The sequence below is a fragment of the Cryptomeria japonica genome, chromosome 2 (genome assembly GCF_030272615.1).
Source record: "Cryptomeria japonica chromosome 2, Sugi_1.0, whole genome shotgun sequence".
NCBI lineage: Eukaryota > Viridiplantae > Streptophyta > Pinopsida > Cupressales > Cupressaceae > Cryptomeria > Cryptomeria japonica.
The window spans coordinates 99,206,847-99,225,736 of NC_081406.1; the positions used below are offsets into that span (position 1 = coordinate 99,206,847).

General features: G+C 34.1%; 1 protein-coding gene across 2 annotated transcripts; it reads left to right on the plus strand.

Annotated features, from left to right (window-relative positions):
* Positions 1-1,349: 1,349 nt before the first annotated feature.
* Positions 1,350-4,674, plus strand: LOC131035165 (probable protein phosphatase 2C member 13, mitochondrial). 2 transcript variants are annotated; one of them, XM_059216866.1, is made up of 5 exons: positions 1,350-1,443; positions 2,268-2,303; positions 3,576-3,662; positions 4,172-4,246; positions 4,348-4,674. In XM_059216866.1, the coding sequence occupies exons 2-5, from the start codon at positions 2,280-2,282 to the stop codon at positions 4,486-4,488; spliced, it is 327 nt and encodes a 108-aa protein (XP_059072849.1). In that variant the 5' UTR covers positions 1,350-1,443; positions 2,268-2,279; the 3' UTR covers positions 4,489-4,674. The 2 variants fall into 2 exon arrangements, with proteins under 2 accessions (XP_059072849.1, XP_059072848.1); XM_059216865.1 differs by lacking the exon at positions 1,350-1,443 and adding an exon at positions 1,810-2,084.
* The last annotated feature ends 14,216 nt before the right edge of the window (positions 4,675-18,890 follow it).

Genomic DNA, 18,890 nt, shown 5'->3' on the forward strand with positions numbered 1-18,890 from the left:
ATATTGTAAGCACATGAATATGCTTTGAATATATTTGGAAATTGGGCAAATGAATGTGAAATCATTCTTATATTTTGAATATTTAAAGCTGAAACATATGATGTTTTAATAACAGTTGACTAGTGTTGTAAAGTGTTGAGTTGGATGCAGGAAAAGAATGATCCTCCAAGGAGGAGGAAGAGTATCACTCAGGAGAAGAATTTGGTTCAGTAATCTTAATATATGTTCCTTTTGAGCTATCGCACACTCACCACCTAGTTGGTCAATTGAGTTTGATTAGTTGGGTAGCTATAAGATGCCTTTTGTCGATTTGGTTATGATTAGGGAAGTGTCAAAATGTTTTGGTTTGTTCAACCTTGTTTGAAATGTTGGATTGAATCTCTTGAAAGATTTTTATTTTTGTTCTTTCATATCTATCTATCAATATTTATTAATCGATGAATGTATATATATATATATATGTATCAACTGAATAGTATTGATATTATCAGATTATAGTTTATATGTTTGTGCTATATATATGTGTGTGTGTGTGTGTGTGAGAATTTTTTATATATATTTATATAGTTATTTAATTATTTGAATTTTAATTATTATAAACATATAAACATATATGTATATACAATATAATATATATACATATAATAATATATATATATATATATATATACATATATATATATATATGTATATATAATATAATATATATACATATAATAATATATATGTATTTATATATTGTTATCAGCTTGTTATTTTATCGACCCATGTGCATTAGTCAAAGGAGGTCAACAAGAATAGGGGTGATCACCCTAAAGGTGGCGCGCCCCATTTAATATGGTGAATGTGTGTTGGTAACCGCCACCTTACCCACATGGGTGGTGGAATGGCCTTCCATGCAACACATAGGGGGAGGATTAATGCCATGCACACCCTACTCCGAAGGGGAAGGGCGGTGATAATTAAACTGCCACCCTTAACATGTATGCCCAAGTAAATATGCAACCTTGTCTTTGACTTAGTCAATCCCATATTATAGTGGGAGTAAATGTGGCAGCATTGACCATGGGGGAAGCACATAAACATTAATTAAGCCGATAGGCTTTTAGTGGGAGAATCCCACCACGAAAGTGCAAGACAATCCAGCGATGTCGCTTTTCGGTGACCGGTGGCAAAATTCACGTTGCCGGACCCGCCAGCTTGGAAACTTGTCAGTGCAAATTTAAGAAAATCATAACAAATCTCAACCATAGATATTAACAAATCTTGGCCCTTGGATTTAGGGAATATGGAAAAACCCTAACTATAGAATTAAATAAGATCGACGCTTTCAGTTCTTGGGCGTTTCACGGGTCCCTTGATGCCCGATAGCACCAAGTGTTTGCATGTTTGGGATGATGTTGAAGATGCTCCTGCTCCTTCCTGGTCTACCCTTCCAAACAAGTAAATCTATTTTCCTTCTCTCTGTAGCATTGGTTGCAAAACAAGTGTTAATGGGGGATATGGGTAATGTCTTTTTCTTTGGTTCCTAGAAGTCTGGTTTAAGGGGTATGTTGGTCATTTATTTTGAACGCCCGTGCTCGTACTATAGTTTCTCCTGATCGAGAGCTCAAGATCTGTCGGCCTATAGATAGTAGGGGTCGCACCCAATCAATACGTCGACTTCTATCCATATGGATACATTCACCTATGTTGCTGAACTCAGCCTCATTTCGGATAGCTCAACCTCTGTCCCTTTTCCTCTGTTGCAGCTCAAGTTCTGTCTTTAACACTTGTGCCCCTGTTTGTGATCATGGAACCCTTGTCCGATAGCGGATCAACATCTATCCACAACGTTTGTGCTGAGCATGTTTGCCGAGGTCTACCTCTGATTGAGATGTTTACCTAGATCTTCCTATGTTCCCAATCGATGGTTAAATGTATGTTCTAAACCAACATCTGTGCTCAACCTCTATAGTGAATGCCTGTGCCTCACGAATGGGTTTTCTGGATGGTGTGTCCCTTGCACGCATCTTGAATAAGTTTGCGGTGGCATGAAAATGGACAACGAAATTGCTTGCCGTGGGAAATTAACTCATTGCAAGGTAGGGCACGAAGGAGGAACTGTGAAGCCCAACTTAAACGAAAAGTCTTTCAACTTGCCATTTCTCTGTTGCATACATGGGCATTTTGGAACCATGGGGCTTCAGATAGCAGTCGAGGTCTTTCCCATTTCTTGGTTTTCTTGATTTGCATTTCATGTTTTGATTGGATTATGTTTGATGCAGGATCGAAGGATCATGGATATCTACAACAAGGGCAAAGTGAGTTTTCTTTGGTTCAAATTTGCATTGTTTTATTAGATGTCATTGATTAATTTCTCTGTATTATAATTAAACTTTGCATTGTTTTATCAGATGTCATTGATTGGGTTGATTAAGGTATTGATAGACAAGTGCAATTTGGGGATTTTTAAAAGGGAATTGGGTTTTCAAAACCATCAATAATTTAGGGAATTGCACTCGACAGTGATTTAAACTCAAAAAACCCTGCTCAGATATTTGGCTGGTAAGATGTTTAGTTTGCATTTGACTATATTTTGTTCAAGCCTAACAAACTTCATCTCTTCCTAAAACTGATACGAAACCCTTATATATCGCAAGTTCGATGACTCCTTGCTTTTGACTCGGTGATGTGTTTTTGATTGTTGCTCTTCTATGGACTACTCCAAATGGCTGATATGGTCTATTAAGTTGCATCTCTTCCTTGAATATAAGCACTTTCTTTCCTCTATTATGTAAAAGAAAACTTCTTTTGTGGGCTTGTATTGTCATTGCATACAATCCTCATATATTGATGTATGTTGATGTACAAGGTAATTTTTTAGTTTACTTTGTTTGTCCTCACTGTAATATATTTGCTGCCCAATATGTATCTCTATGGACAATATCTGTGGCAATCATGCCTGGAAAAGGTTTTCTGGATGGTGCTCAAGATGTTGTTGGTGGTTCGTATGTTACTCAGTCGTAAGGTGGGGTTTTTGGGTCTCCTTTTGTTCTTTGTTGTTCGTGTCATGGATTGGTTGATCTCTATCTGGTGTAATGTTTTGTTGTTTGGTTTGTGTTTGGAGTCTTATGCTCCTTCATGTGCTTATGTAGCTGTTTGTTTTGGCCTGTAATTTTCTGGCTGTTTCAACTTTTTTCTTTTTGCTTGTAATTAGTTTTACTATCGTGTTTTCAAGGATGATCACCCCAATAGAAACCTCATTAATTATCAAAAAAGAAATTATATTTGTTATTGATATCTTGATGTCTTTTAGATAGATGTATTTAAGGTATCTTTTTTAGTTCAATTATTCTGGCTATTTTTTGCACCTTGTAATTTAGCTTTTCTCTTTTGATTTTCAAATAAATCGAAGTTTGGCTATAAATGAAGTCCTTGATTGAATTCTTTCTAGTTACAAAGATCTATTTTTTAAATTTGCATTAGTAGGTACAAGTAGGAGAATAGCAAAGGAGGTTATTTTTGGTTCATTTTCTTGGTTCAAATGGTAATTTTATGTAGCTAACAATCCCCCTTGGAAAATTAAATCACAGTTGTTGCTCTTTCTGAAGACTATAAACCAAACGGGAGTGATGAATGCCAGCGTATTGAGCAAGCTGGAGGCAATGTTATGTGGGCTGGTAATAGTAATAAGTCTTCCCTTTCCAATATAACTTACGAAAGGGTTTAACTCTATACGCTACTTAAAATGTGTGATTTGCATTGATAATACTGAAATGAATATTTTCATTTTGGAGAGAACTTCTACTTATGAAAATAGTTTCTTCATTATAAGTATATAGAGATCCTTCCATGCTCAGGGGAACTTAATATCTATAGTTTAGTTTCCTTCCACGCACATGGAGGGTGGGAGGAGTGCTGGTTGTATCTCGTGCATTTGGTAATCAGTTGCTTAAACGCTTTGTTGTTGCAGAACCTGAGATACAGGTAAAATGCTTTTTTTATTCAATCATTAAACTCAAGGGTGCATGAATTTTATCAATTAAGCTTTTGCAGCTGGATCCAAAAATGAAATTTGGATTTTGAGTAGCATTTGTTTTATTTGATAATTAAAACTACTATATATTATTGCACACAGTGCATACCATGGACTGTACATGGTACTGATTTGCATATTTGGAATTGACAGGAAGAAATTATTAAAGATGATGTGGACTGTTTGGTGATTACCACTGATGGGCTATGGGATGTCGTATCAAATGATGTTGGTTTCTTCTAACCTGTATTTATTAAGTGATGATTTAATTTGTTTTTACTTCTAAAATAATTATCTTAATTATTCAACTTTCCTTGTCGTCATGGTAGGAGGCTGTTTCACTCGTGAAATCAATTGAAAACCCAGAAGCTGCTGCAAGGAAATTGACTGAAACCGCCTTCAACAAGGGAAGTGCTGACAATATTACCTATGTTGTGCGGTTTAATCATGGCAAAGATGATTCGCCTTGATATTATTTCAAATGCTTTTGTCCTATTTTATTGTGAGTTTATGATGATTCGAAGTGGCCGCAGAACAAGATGCTCTGTGATTAAGAGTTGTGCATGTTTTAAAGGACATTTGCTCCATATGTTTATTGTATTTGACTTTTATACCAGTAATGGAACATCACCTTCATGTTTTTGTTGGTATGTACTAAATAATGAATGTGCAATTGAGGAATTTTTTGCATTTATATGGATTTTGGATGGTTGCCTTTTCTGCTAATTTTACTTGCTATGACTATTGAATGCATTACCAATTGGTTTTAGAAATGCTTTTATATAACCATTATATATGTATAATCTTTTCTCTCCTTCATCGGGCGGTGTTTTGTATCTTTAACTTGCAGTCATATAAGGTTCTGATTTGCAGTGTTATGATATGCTTGGTTATATGACTACAAATGAGAACCTTACATAACTATGCAAGTTGATCAGAACCTTACATAACTATGCAAGTTGGTTCCTTTTCTCACTCAAGCCCCTACCTACCCCTACCTTGACCAAGCTGGTTCAAATTTTCCTTTTTAAAGATGAAAAATTGCTCACAGCTTAATCCTGAAATTTGCACAACTCTACCTTTTTCATTGGAGCAACATCTATTTGGTTTTTGGGTGAGATGGGACTATACCACAGAACAATCCTTAAATTGAATGAGAATGCACTCCAAAAGTTATTTCATTAGAGAGCACAACATGATGGAAATGAAATGATATGAATACTACAGGCACATCTCCATTCTTCAATCTATTCTTAATTTTCTTTAATTCTTATAGTTTACCCTTTTCTTGTCAATAAGGATGAACAAAAAATTTAATGTATAGGGCTGAAACTAGGCATTAGTTGCAATTCTTTTTAGAATTTCCTGAACACCTACTGCTACTTATAAATGCAATGTTTGCTACTCATTATTGAAGATCCTCCTCTTATTGGCAAGGCCATTCACACATTTATCTTTTGAAACTATTGCATTGTTTGTTTTCCAATGCAACGTAGATAGAAAATGAAGGAAATTTTCAGTTTCTTTCAATTAGGATAAAAGAGTAAAGCTCTTCCTTTTACATTGAGATGGTTGATTTGTTTGTTTTCCCTTGGATGTTTCTTTTGTTTCTCATGATAAATGTTGCAAACTTTGCATTCACAAGCATTTTCTGCATACAGTCATGTTTGGGTATCTTCCAAAAAGGGAATAGTCTAGCAGGTCCTTGATGATGGTTACCAATGACAGACAAACTGCAATTTTTCCACAATCTATTCTATATTCTGGTAAATATTTATGGAAACAACTGTGTAGGATCAAAAAACATTTGTTTCCTAAAATCTTTATCAGAAAGGTGCCACTGTATACAATTTTTAAAATCTCTCATTACTATATTAATATCAATATAGAAAGAAAATGTTGTCTTAATGATTATTCTGGATAGAAAAGTTGTTAAAACATTTTTTTCACCATCCCTTTCTTTTCACTTAGTACTGGTATAACGATGACTTAATCAAGGTGCTTGTTAGTTATCTATGGAATTTAATTAGAAATAGATTGCAAAAGGATTGGTACAAATACTTACATACTCTGTTTCATAAAAAAAGTTTCAACATTTGTTTTCATCTTTATCTGCCTTACATAACTTGTAATTTGTTTGACACTCATGGAAATTTATTATATACATCTTTTTCTATTTTTTGCATTCCTTGCATCTTTCCCTTTATTTGCTTTTATTTTTTTTCTTTCTCCATGCCTTTACAATCACACCTATCGGCCTCCTATTGCAGGCACTCCCCCTACAATTGCTAGTATTAATATGTTAAGTGTTATCGACACCCTATAAGAAGGGAATGATAATGTGAATAGGTCAGCTAGGCATCAACCTAGTTAATATGAAAATAATATTATTCATGGGAGGTTAGTAATAAGCACTCCTAATATAAGGGAAGACCTAGTGGATAGGTATATGATATTTGGAGATTGAGTTCTATTTGATAGGTAATTAATCAATGGTAATTAATTATTATGACTTAGTAAAGAGGTGATTCATAGTACCATTTTAGTGAACTCTTATGTGTCGATCATAGGATAGTGAGTTTCTGCTAAGTCATAGTGGTGTCATTTTGCATGTGAATTGTGGCAACCTTGTGAGCTTAATTGTAGCCTTAGGTTTCTCGCATTATTAGTATAAATAGATGAGTGAGCTTGGAGGTTATTCACTCATACTCATTTCCATTTTTCCATTTCCATTCTCATTCATTCTCAATTGTATTTATTTAGTCTCATTTCTTAGAGCTCATATTTGTTGAAGATAAGTGTTAGTGTGAGGGAGAATTAGAGGAATATTTTGTAGTAGGATGTGGATAATTGTATTCTATTCCATTCCATCCCATCTCATTTGTCTCATTGCTTAGAGATCATACCATCTCTTTCATTTTTCTCTCATTCCATCTCAGTTATCCATCTCCATAATATTTTCCATTACTTATCGTTCTTTGTTTCGAAGTTCTTCATTGAGAGAAGAAGATAGTTCAAGAGTTGTTAGGAAGTGGGCTAGTTGCTATTGGGGAAAGCTTGGAAATGTCTGCATTAGTGGATAAGTTTTGGAGCTAGCATCAATGAAGGAAGGAATCGGTAATGCATGGTAGCTATAAACTAGGCATGAGTATTCTACCTCTTTTTATATTGATATGCTATATATAGATTGCGTTGTTGCATAGGCTCAATTGAAGCTATGATAGGAATTGTGTTACTTGGTGTAAATGTGTTCTTGAGTGATGAAAATTTGTAATCTTTTGATTAGATTCATGTATGTGATTAATTATTCTTTATTAAAGAAATGATTGAGATACTTACAGGATACGAATTCTTGAGTTGATAGAAACTCAATAATCCTTATGATTAGATATACATTATGTATGTAATAGCCAAGATAGAGATAATCTCTATGTATCTATAGCTCATATGAGTGATTGATTTAGTTAATCCTAGGGATAAGCATAATCCATAGATGGGAATAAACCTAGATACTCATTCTATTATTTGACCTTCAGAGAAAGGTGTGTATCTATAGTATATAGGAAGGAATGAGTTGGTAATCTAGGGTTAGATTAACTAGGGTTGGGAGTAAGATAAATGTTTCCTATTAGAACTCATGGGATAAATATGAGATAGTTAAATGGTCAGTTTACCAAATAGAGAAATGAAGTGGGTGGACATACGACTCTCACTCAAAGTACTGGGTATGAATTCTTAGGCCTAAGTAGTGTAGGTTGCCACTATCTACACTATCAATTCACTGTGATCCAGGTTTACATACTAGGCAAGGAACGTCATACATGTAGGTTGTAGCCTATGTATGGTAGCTCTAGTTATATAGGACACAACACTATGCTTAGAAGGCTATATTATATTGTGAGGTTACCAAACCAAACTCTTCGTCGAAGGGTTAGGTCGCTTCAATTAGAAGAGGCACGAGGGACTGTTAAAGTCTTGGTTGGGTGGAAAAGCACTTGAGTAATGCTCTTCCTCATGCAGTCGGTGGCTGATATTTGAGGATGTATGCTAGGAAGGACATCTGGACCACTATGTTTTACTTATGTACTCTTTAAGCTCAATTGAAACTTTATTTGTAATCAAATATTCCTAAAGCAAATGAAAGTTTGAAAAGGATATTGCAAATGCATTTATATTTTTATGAATGTGATATTATATATGTTTCATGATGAATGAAAATCAAAAGTGATTTATTTCAATTATGTATCTTGAATTGAAAAGGAAAATAATTTAAGAATTTTTTTAAATGATTGGTGGAAAAGAAAAATTTATTATTGGTATTTTGGCAATGTATTTCTATTTACTTGTGGGTTAAAACTTGGTAAAATGAAAGGGTAGAACAAAGGGGATATTACACATATGAATGAGAAGAAAAGAATGCATAATAACACATTCCCAATACAACATCGACACATGCAGAACCACACTAATCCATTTCATTATCATTTGATTACAATATATTTCTTGGAGAAGGTTCAATGTACAATATACATCATTATATGGTTGGCCTCAAATATCCATAAGTTTGATGGTATGATGAAAGAATAAGAATCTCGTCAACTACTAAGAGGGGGGGTGAATCAGTGGATAGAAAAACTGATACTAACTTCACCAATCTCAAAATCAATCTCCCAAAGTAAACCTAGAACTATCAATGCAATATCACTGCTAAGATAAAAACCCTCAAAATAAACCGGTTGATTGTTACAACAAACTAACAATAAACAACTTCAAACTCATAAACATCCAAATGCTTTTATTGAAATAAGTAAAACTTCATTTCACAATGCTTTCGGTTATCATGATTTATCAGAGTGGATTAAGTAGTTAAGCAAATCAACCATAAGAACATAACCACAAAAACATTCACCACTTGACACAATATTTTTGACGTGGAAACCCAAATGGGAAAAACCATGGTGAGATGAGACTCACAAGATAACTATTTGAACTCTTCTGAAGTTCGCCCTGTTAGGAGCCTAGCCTGTTAAAGCTTTACAAAAGTCCTATTAAGAACAGATCCTGTTAGGGACCACCCGGTTAAGGGATTGACTATAATGTCCTGTTAGAAGCAATACCCTATAAGGAGTAACCTCAGTAGAGGATTTGAAATCCAAGCTAATGGATCACCTGGTTAGAGGATTTGAATAGCACCAAGCTTGTTAGAGCTTACCCAGTTAGGGGAATTCAATCTACTGTAATTGTTAGAAAACAATAGGAGTTTCCTAATCTGTTTGAATAGCACTACACGTTCTTGTTCAGATCCTTTTCATGCTCCTATCTGCCTTTACTCAAACTACAGATACATCATCTAGTTCAACAACCACACACTCAACTAAAACTTTTCCAACTCTGAAACTAAACAACTCATCAACCTTATAAACAAATCAATTAGGTCGGTAACACAATAAAAACCTAATTCTCTTGTAGAGATTACAAACAAGTCAATTCAAGTATGACTGTTAGATTACATAGCAATCTTTGCACATCAATCAAGAAAACCTCTGTCACTCCTTGATCACTGCTTCATCGAACTCAGTAACTCATCACGCGCTTTCCATTACATGCAATATACTTGCTCATTCCCTAAACAAAAACCATTTCATCAATGCGCCAAAATCACTTTGAAACTCTCTTCATACAATAATCATACGTGTCATAATCATTACCGCTCATCATCAAATCATAAACCAATATAACCAATTCACCAAATTTAATCAGTTAGGGTTTATCAAATCAACAGGTAGGGTTTACCAGTTCAACTCTCCAATACATAGCAATACTGGTTCACTCCACAAATTATTCCTACCGGTTACAAAACATCATTACAACAATATCAACAATATCATTACCGATTAATTGACATCAATGACAACATAACATATCATTAATGCAATCTTCATGCATATTCCAACAAAGTTTACATTTGCATGAATTCAAAAGAACTCAAAAGCATAAGAGAAAGAATAGGGAAGAATGAGCTAGATGTTGACTCTAATGTGAAGATCTTAAATCCCCAACAATAATTATACACACCACCAACCATGTGGAACCCTTAGGTCCAATCCATCATTCTCATGGAGATAATCACATGGCCCAAATACTCAAACAATGAATACACAAGGGAGACATAGGTTGACACACATGTTAGTCATGAAGTATACACATCATACATGATCATAGAGTGAAGGCACCAAACAGAGAAAGAACAAAATTTATTGAGGGTACTACTAATACCGTAACAAGGGGTTGGATAGTAGAGATCAAAAGAGGGGAATGCCATCCTATAGCTCAAGAAGTTACGGTTGGCATAGAATTGAGTGGTCTTCTCATCAAAACAAGGACACTCGATCATACCACATCAACACCCCATGACCGACCAAGTATTCCCAAATCATCCTTAGCTTATACAAGTGCTCAAGGCATGCAAGTGGGATCCAACTATCTTTATTGTTTTATTGCCCATGCATTTTAGTTTAGTTTTGATTGAATTACTCCAACCCTACAATAGGTTCTCCTAGCAACCACTTTCTACCTTGGCCCCCACTGAGAGCCACTCCCATAAATTAATATAATACCCACACCCTAGGCTCATCCTATTCTCCATGAATGAGGAAATAAAGCAATAATAATAATGAAATATCGTATTTCACTACTATTCACATTTTATGCACAATTAGTCAATATTTGATTTCAACATGATATGTGATCTAAAATGGTCCGATTTCAAAATTGATATACGATTTAATCATTACACATTATAATTCATCAATAAATATAAAAAATTCAATCTCTAAACATGTTTTCCAATTTTCCAAAAACTAGGGAATAGTATTTTTCACCATGAAAATACCTTTAAGAACTCCAAATTTAAATCTTAAAATTCTAAAGATACCCTTTTGATTTCCATGCACCCAACACTTAATTTTCATAATAAAATCCCCAATTTTCCATGCAATCAACATTTTGGAATGGTGACATTTTTAAAATGTATTTTTTTAAATTTTTTCTCATAACAATTTGAATAGACAATGAAATGAATTGATTTGTATAAAGAAAATGTTCCTTTTAACCCATTGAGTCATTTGCAAACAACAAAAATTGAAAAAAAAAATAGAAAGATATGAGGTTCCTACCTCAATACGCACAAAAATCTTACAACATTTCCCTCCCCAATCTTTATTTGAAAATATAAGCATAGGAGGGCATTGAGAACTTCCACACCAAAAAAAATGACTACAATGTTGTAAGAATGAGATAAATAACCTCATAAAATCCTATTAACCATTTTTCTTTTTGAAAATAATAAAATTATTTATATTTTTAATTCCCCAATTTCACATAGATGCCCTAATTATGCAAATATAGTTTTAATGGATATATATAAGACAAATTCTAATTTTAAAACATTAAATTGAAATTAGAACCATAAAAATTTATTTCCACATTTAACATTGACGACAAAATGCAATTAAACACAAACATGGATGTGTTCTTTATTGGTCAACCACAAGAGGATATTAAGGTTTTCCAAACATTATCAACTATGACAGTCGAGGTATACACTAGTAAACACATGGGGAATGGTACTCAATCAAGTACGATGGATAAGGTATAGGTAATTTGACTAGTGCGATATATCATGTTAACCACCATTGGGGTATGCTAAAACTTGTTAGCTAGGTGAAGTCAATGCATGATACCTGCATTACTCTATATCATAGTTGAAGCACATACAAATTCCCTAATCGAGGCCAACATCATAAGCATACTCAGTCACTGAATCATACATGTATAATAAACTAAAATAGTAATATCATAATTGAGACACTATCATAATACTCTAAATGTATTGTAGGGTGCACCACATAGATGACTTATACAAAAGAATGGTGGTACACATAATCCAATATAATCATATATAATTGTATATGGTGAAAATGGATAACAATAATAACGATATTGAAAGGATAAATGAATTCAACCACAAAACCCTAGCCTAACAACAACAAAGATCCACCATAACATATGAAGATTACCTAAGACAATGCAAATCAAATGAAATCACAAAGATTATACCATCACATGTCCAATAGGGCTTGGATCTCCATTCTTCCTATCTCTATTGATCTTGCTTGATATATTTGCTCTCAGATTTTATGTGCACAAGAGCTCAACAAAGAACGGAATGTGGTTGCAAGTAGGATCGCCTATGTTCAAAAGCATAGTGTAGTCAAGTAGTCAACGGGGGGGTTTGATAATAAAGGAAACATCTCCTTATATAGAAGACACTATATGAAATGGAGGGATAAGATTGAGAGGTGTAAAAGGAGGTCGGCTATGATTAGAGGATAGGTATAAGAAATAATAAAATAATGAAAGGGGTAGGTAGTGTATGAATTAAGAGATGAATGACATGTGTCATGGGTAGAAAAGTTTAATGAATTAATTAAATAAATAAAGATTTATTTAATTAATAGAGGGAGTGAGATCAATTAAATAAATAAGATATTTATTTAATTTAGGAAAAGGATAATTTAAATAAATAAAGGTATTTATTTAAACGGGAAATAAGGCTAGAAGAGGATAAATGAATTAATTAAATAAATAAAGATTTATTTAATTAATAGAAGAATTAGGCTTAGATAATTAAATAAATAAAATATTTATTTAATTAGACTGGACAATTTTAGGTGTCTAAAATAATATCCACAATGGATCAAAATAATGATGACATAATGTAAATGTGAGAAGCATTACATCCTACCCCGAGGGACATGCTTACTCTTGGAAGTCAAGATAGGGATAGAGATCTCTTAGTTGTGTTGCATCCTCCCAAGTAGTTGAACTATCATTATTCATGTCCCATTAGACCCTTACCTACTCTATGTCTCAACCCTTAAGAGTTAGTCTCCAATGTTATAGAATGTGCATAGGATCCAAAGAAAGCTTCCCATACTCCTCAATCTACAAAGAATCTTGATCAAGAACATGTGTCACATCAAGAATATATTGCCTAAGCACTTAAATATAGAATGCATTGTGGATGCATAATAGGCTAGGTGGCAAGTAAAGTTGGTATGCAACATGACTAATTCTCTCAAGGATCTCAAAAGGTCTAATGAAACATGGTTCCATTGTGGAGCCTTTCCCATAATAGATGGGGATTTTATGCATAAAAACTCTCAAGAACACACGATCACCTACCAAGATGTATCAATCCAACCTACAAGCATCAACATACTTCTTATGTCAATCTCAAGCTATAGCCATATTTTGTCTAATTCAAACTATCTACTGATTTATGCCCTGGAGCATCTTAGGGCCCAAGAAAACTTGATCCTCCATACAATCCCAACTCAATGGTGTATGACACAGTCAACCACACAAGGCTTGAAAAGAAGACATGCAAAGAAACTATGATACCCATTATCATAGACAAACTCTACCAAGTACACATAGTCCTCCCACCTTGACCATTGGTCCATGGCATACATATGAAGAATATCCTAAATAACCTGATTAACTCTCTCCATTTAATTGTTGATCTTGGGCAAAATTGAAATTAAACTGAGCACCCAAAGCATGTTTCAAAGAGGTCCACAACATTGATGTGAACATTGGATCCCAATATGAAACGATCCTATGAGGTACTTCGTACAAGTGCATAATATCCTCCATAAACACACATGCTATAAACATAGTAGTACACAAAGATCTCATGGGGGAGAAGTGAGCTACCTTTGATAGTGTGCCAACCATAACCATGATAACATCATGATGAAAAGAAGACATAGATAGCATAACAATAAAGTCAAGAGATATCAAATCTCATTTCCACTCAGTAATGGAATGTGGTTACAAGAGACTTGTTGAATGCTAGCATTTATCCTTCACCCTCTAACACTCTAAACATCTAGCCACAAAATCGACAACATTGTGCCACATCCTTGCCCAATGATACAAATTTCTGAGGTTTGCATGCATCTTCTAAATGCTAGGATGTGCTAAATAAGGAGCACAATGTGCCTCAAATAAAACTAAGGAACAAATATCACCAAAAATTGGGACATAAATATGATCAAGATGTTGCAAAAGTCCATCTAACTCCAAAGAATAACTTGAAAACCTACCCTTAATGGCTCTCCCAGACTCAATCTCTTCTCTCACCTCTTGATACAAAGTATCATTAGGAAGAGCCTAAAAAATACGGCTTCACAAATATGCACCAAGACCTTAGAATTAAGATCTTGTGCCTCCTCCCACTCAAGGCAATTTGTGACAATATTCTCGTTGCTTTTCATGTAGTGAATACCAAATTCATACTCACATAAAAACTTTATCTAGCAATATTATCGCATTCAAATTTGGCTAAATAAAGATGTATTGCAAGCTACAATGATCACTGTGAAGCTCAAACCAATGACCCAAGAGACGATGCCTCCAATGATCAATCACATGGACAATTTATGCTAAATCCAAGTCATAAGTGGGGTAGTTCAATTCATGATCCTTTATCTTATGGGACTCATATGCAATCACTCATCCCTCCTACATGAGAACTTCCCCCAATCCTTCTAATGATGCATCAATTCATACAACAAAATCTTCTTCTAGATCCGGAAGATAGGTGCACTAGTCATATCCTCCTTAAGAACCTAATGCAAATGAAACCAATGTTCCTCCACTATCCTTGAATAGAACTGTAGTCACATAAATCTGTCCATTTTAATTAAATGAATATTTCGTATTTATTTGATTAAAAATCCACTAGCCATCAATTAATTAAATTAATATTTAATTAATTCATCCCCAAACATTCTTCTATTAATTAAATAAATTATTCAATTTATTTTAATTAATTCATTAAATCCAATTCCAATCAATTAAATAAATAAATCAATTTATTTAATTAAAATCCCCCTTTTCCTCTTTTAAATAAATTAACATTTATTTAAATCATTATCCCCACCCCACTTGCATTTTCCTACAAATGCAACTTGCACACATTTATTGAAATAAATGAATTTTTATTTCAATAAAATCCTATTTTCCCTCACCCACCAAATCCACTTGTAAAATCTAATCCCCTTCTAGATTCTTCTAACCCCTTCCTAATTAGCCTAATCCATCCCCTAAATATTGTCACATTCCTAAGCAAAATGGAGTCACTTCTCAAATGGCCCAAAGTCTTGGATAACCATTAAAGACTTCCAACTTTCAACCACTTAATCCCCCAAAGTCTTCAATAACCATTAATGGTTAATTCAACCCTCCCACATGGTTAAAACATTTGTTTGACTCAACCTCTATCCAACCACAAAGGTCTCATCAAGCATTTAATACTTTGACCATGATTATCTCTTAATCATTTGCACAAAGGTTTATCCTTGGATTAACTCCTAATCCAGTGGGTAATCCTAATTTAGGCTTGACCCTTAGCCTTTAGATAACCATGAAGTCTTCTCAAAGCATTCAATGCCTCCAACCTCTTCTCTCAACCCAATCATGTGTTGACACTTGTCACTATTTTATTGGTGCCAATTGTGCACATGGATCCCCAACTTTCAAGCTTGACCCTTGATTAAACCTTTCAATCCTGGCCATCCATTGCTCCATTTTCCCTATAAATAGAGCCCATTCCTTCATAATCCAGATCCTGAAAACTTGTAAGCATTTAGACTATAGCCATTTTAGAGAGCATTTAGCATAGCATAACTAAAGATTGTCTTTTGGTTAAAACACATCATTTTAGCATTAAAATAGCTTTTCATTTCATGTTTAGAGCTATTCTACAATCTCAATCCTCCATAAGCATCCATAGTGCAAAAAGCTGCTGAGAGCTACACTATTTTGGAACTTGGAGAGGAGAGGAACAAGGGAGAAGAAGCTAAGGCCATGCTAAGAGGCAGTTGGAGATGTCTCATGATCATTTGTTCTATTTATTAGATATATTTAGCATGTCTCTTTTAGTGTCTCCTTTGGAATGCCTTCATGTTTTAGTTTTTGATTGACTAACTCTAACGTTTTGTGTGTTTTGTGTTGTTTGATCTTAGACTAACATTGTGCCATTTAGGAGGGCATCAAGAACAATATGTCATCAAGGAATACAAGGACAAATTGGTCAAGGTAGTTGCAAAACACTCCATTCATAAAACTCATGAAAACAAATGGTGCATTGTGAACCTAAATGGAACTGCCATGAACTCATAATGTTCACACATAATGAATATGAAATGTCATCTAATGAATGTTCGCCTCATGCATGCAATTTTGATGGTACCCTAACTTGACGTCAATCTTGGAGACCTCTCTATCTCACCCCATTTGATTGAACAAATCATCAGTTCTCAACAAAAGATATTGGTTCTTCACCATCACCTTATTCAACTATTGGTAATTTATGCACAAGCAATGAGACTCGTCCTCCTTCTTCATGAAGATGACTAGTGTGACACAAGGTGAAACACTAGGATGGATGTGTCCCTTCTCCAACAATTTCAACTATAAATAAAGCTCACTAAGCTCTTGAGTGGTCATATGATATGATACACAAGATATGGGCTCTGCTCTAGGAACAAGCTCAATGCAAAAGTCTACATCTCGCTTAAGTAGTATGTCTGGGATCTCTCTCAAAAACACATAAACAAACTCTCAAATAATAGGGTGTTCATTAAGAGATACCATCTAACAATCACCTTGAGAAAGGCCACTCACTAAGATGGCAAGTAATTAACAACCCTGTTGCATGTTCTACTTGAACTAATTAGTCAATATCAAATGAAGTGATATGGGTCTTTGGACCCTAGAAAGCTCTACTCACTCACCAAAATCATCCAAACATTTTGTAGACACCTAAAAGTTGCACAATGAATTAAGTGAATTTTATTCATTTAATTATCCCTAATTCTTCCAATTAATTAAATTAAGATTTAATTAATATCCCTATTCTTCTAAATGACCTTTTAATCAAATTAAAGATTTGATTAAATCTCCTTCTTCTAGCCTAACCTATTAATCAAACTAAGGTTTGATTAAGTACCCTTAACCATTTGATTAAATAAATCTTATTGATGCTCTACAAAATGGACAAGGTTAGTCTGAGATAAATAACACACACACAAGAAACCGTTAGTGTTAATCAATCAAAAACTAATCTAAACAAGCATATCAAAAGAGATACTAAAAACATGAAAGCATATTTAACTAAAGAAGCAAATATGATTAGGCATCTCCAAATACCTCCTAACATGCTCTTAGCTTCTTCTCCTTTGTTCCTCTCCTCTCCAAGTTCCAAAATAGTGTAGCTCTCAACAACTTTTTGCACTATGGATGCTTATGGAGGATTGAGATTTGAGTATTTTGCTCTAAATGTAAAATGAAAAGCTAAAATACTAGATGATATTAAAATGATTGATTTTAACCCAAAATAACAAGATTTTAGTTTGCTATGCTAAATGCTCTCTAAAATGCCTATAGGTTAAATGCATACAAGTTTTCAGGATCTGGATTATGAAGAAATGGGCTCTATTTATAGGGAAAATGGAGCAATGGATGGTTGAGATTGAGCAATCTCAACAAGGGTCAGGATTGAATGATTTCAAATCCATGTGAGGGCTTTCAACCCAATCCCAGGATGACAAGTGTCAATGTGAGATAGGTTGAGAGGGAAGGGAATAAGCATTAAATGCTTGATATGACCTTGAGAGTTAAAGTCAAGGTTAGTTGAATGAATAAACTCTTTATTCAAAGAATAAAGCTTTTATCCAATGGATAAACTCTTGTGCAAATGTAAAAAGGATAAATATGGTCAAAACAATAAATGTTTGGGGAGACAAGTTTGAAATAACCATAAATGGTTATGTAAGAGCCATAAATGGTCATGTAAGAGTCATTAGTGGTTTTTGAAGACTTTGGGGGTTAATTTGTTGAACACACAAAGCATTAAATGCTTTTCAAAGACTTTTGAAGTCTTTGAGAAGTGATTTCATTTTGCTTATGAATGTGACAATAATTAGGGGATGGATTAGGCTAATTAGGAAGGGGTTAGAAGAATCTAGAAGGGCATTAGATTTTGCAAGTGGATTTGGTAGGTGAGGGAAAATAGGATTTTATTTAAAATAAAAATTCATTTATTTCAATAAATGTGTGCAAGTTGCATTTGTAGGAAAATGCAAGTGGGGGGGGGGGGATAATGATTTAAATAAATGTTTTTATTTAATTTATTTAAAAGAGAAAAAGGGGATTTTAATTAAATAAATAGATTTTATTTATTTAATTGATTGTGAATTTGATTTAATGAATTAATTAAAATAAATTGAATAATTTATTTAATTAATAGAAGAATGTTTGGGAATAAATTAATTAAATGTTAATTTAATTAACTAATGACTAGTGGATTTTTAATCAAATAAATAGCGAATATTTATTTAATTAAGTTGGACAGATTTGTGTGACTACATTTGCCCCTCTTTAAAACAGTGCGGTTTATCGCGTTGTTTCAAAGAAAGAAAAAACTGGTGTGAAGAAATGCCCCATAAAATGTAAATTTAATGTGTGGTATGCCCCCTCGAGAGATGGGCCGAATTTTTTTGAAAAATCGGGCGATCTCTCGAAAAAGAATGAGAATTGGCAGGGTGTTAGAAGAGAAGAAGTGAGTCATACGAGTGAAAAATAGAAGAACATGGGGGTAAAATGGAGAAATGGGGGGCTTGGGAAGTTCACGGGGACCACGGTGGTGAGCAGGGGGAAGTTATGGTGACGGTGAAGGGTATAAATGGGGTGAAAGGGGTGAAAGTAGGATCATTTGTGACCGCGACCAGTGTGAAACCAG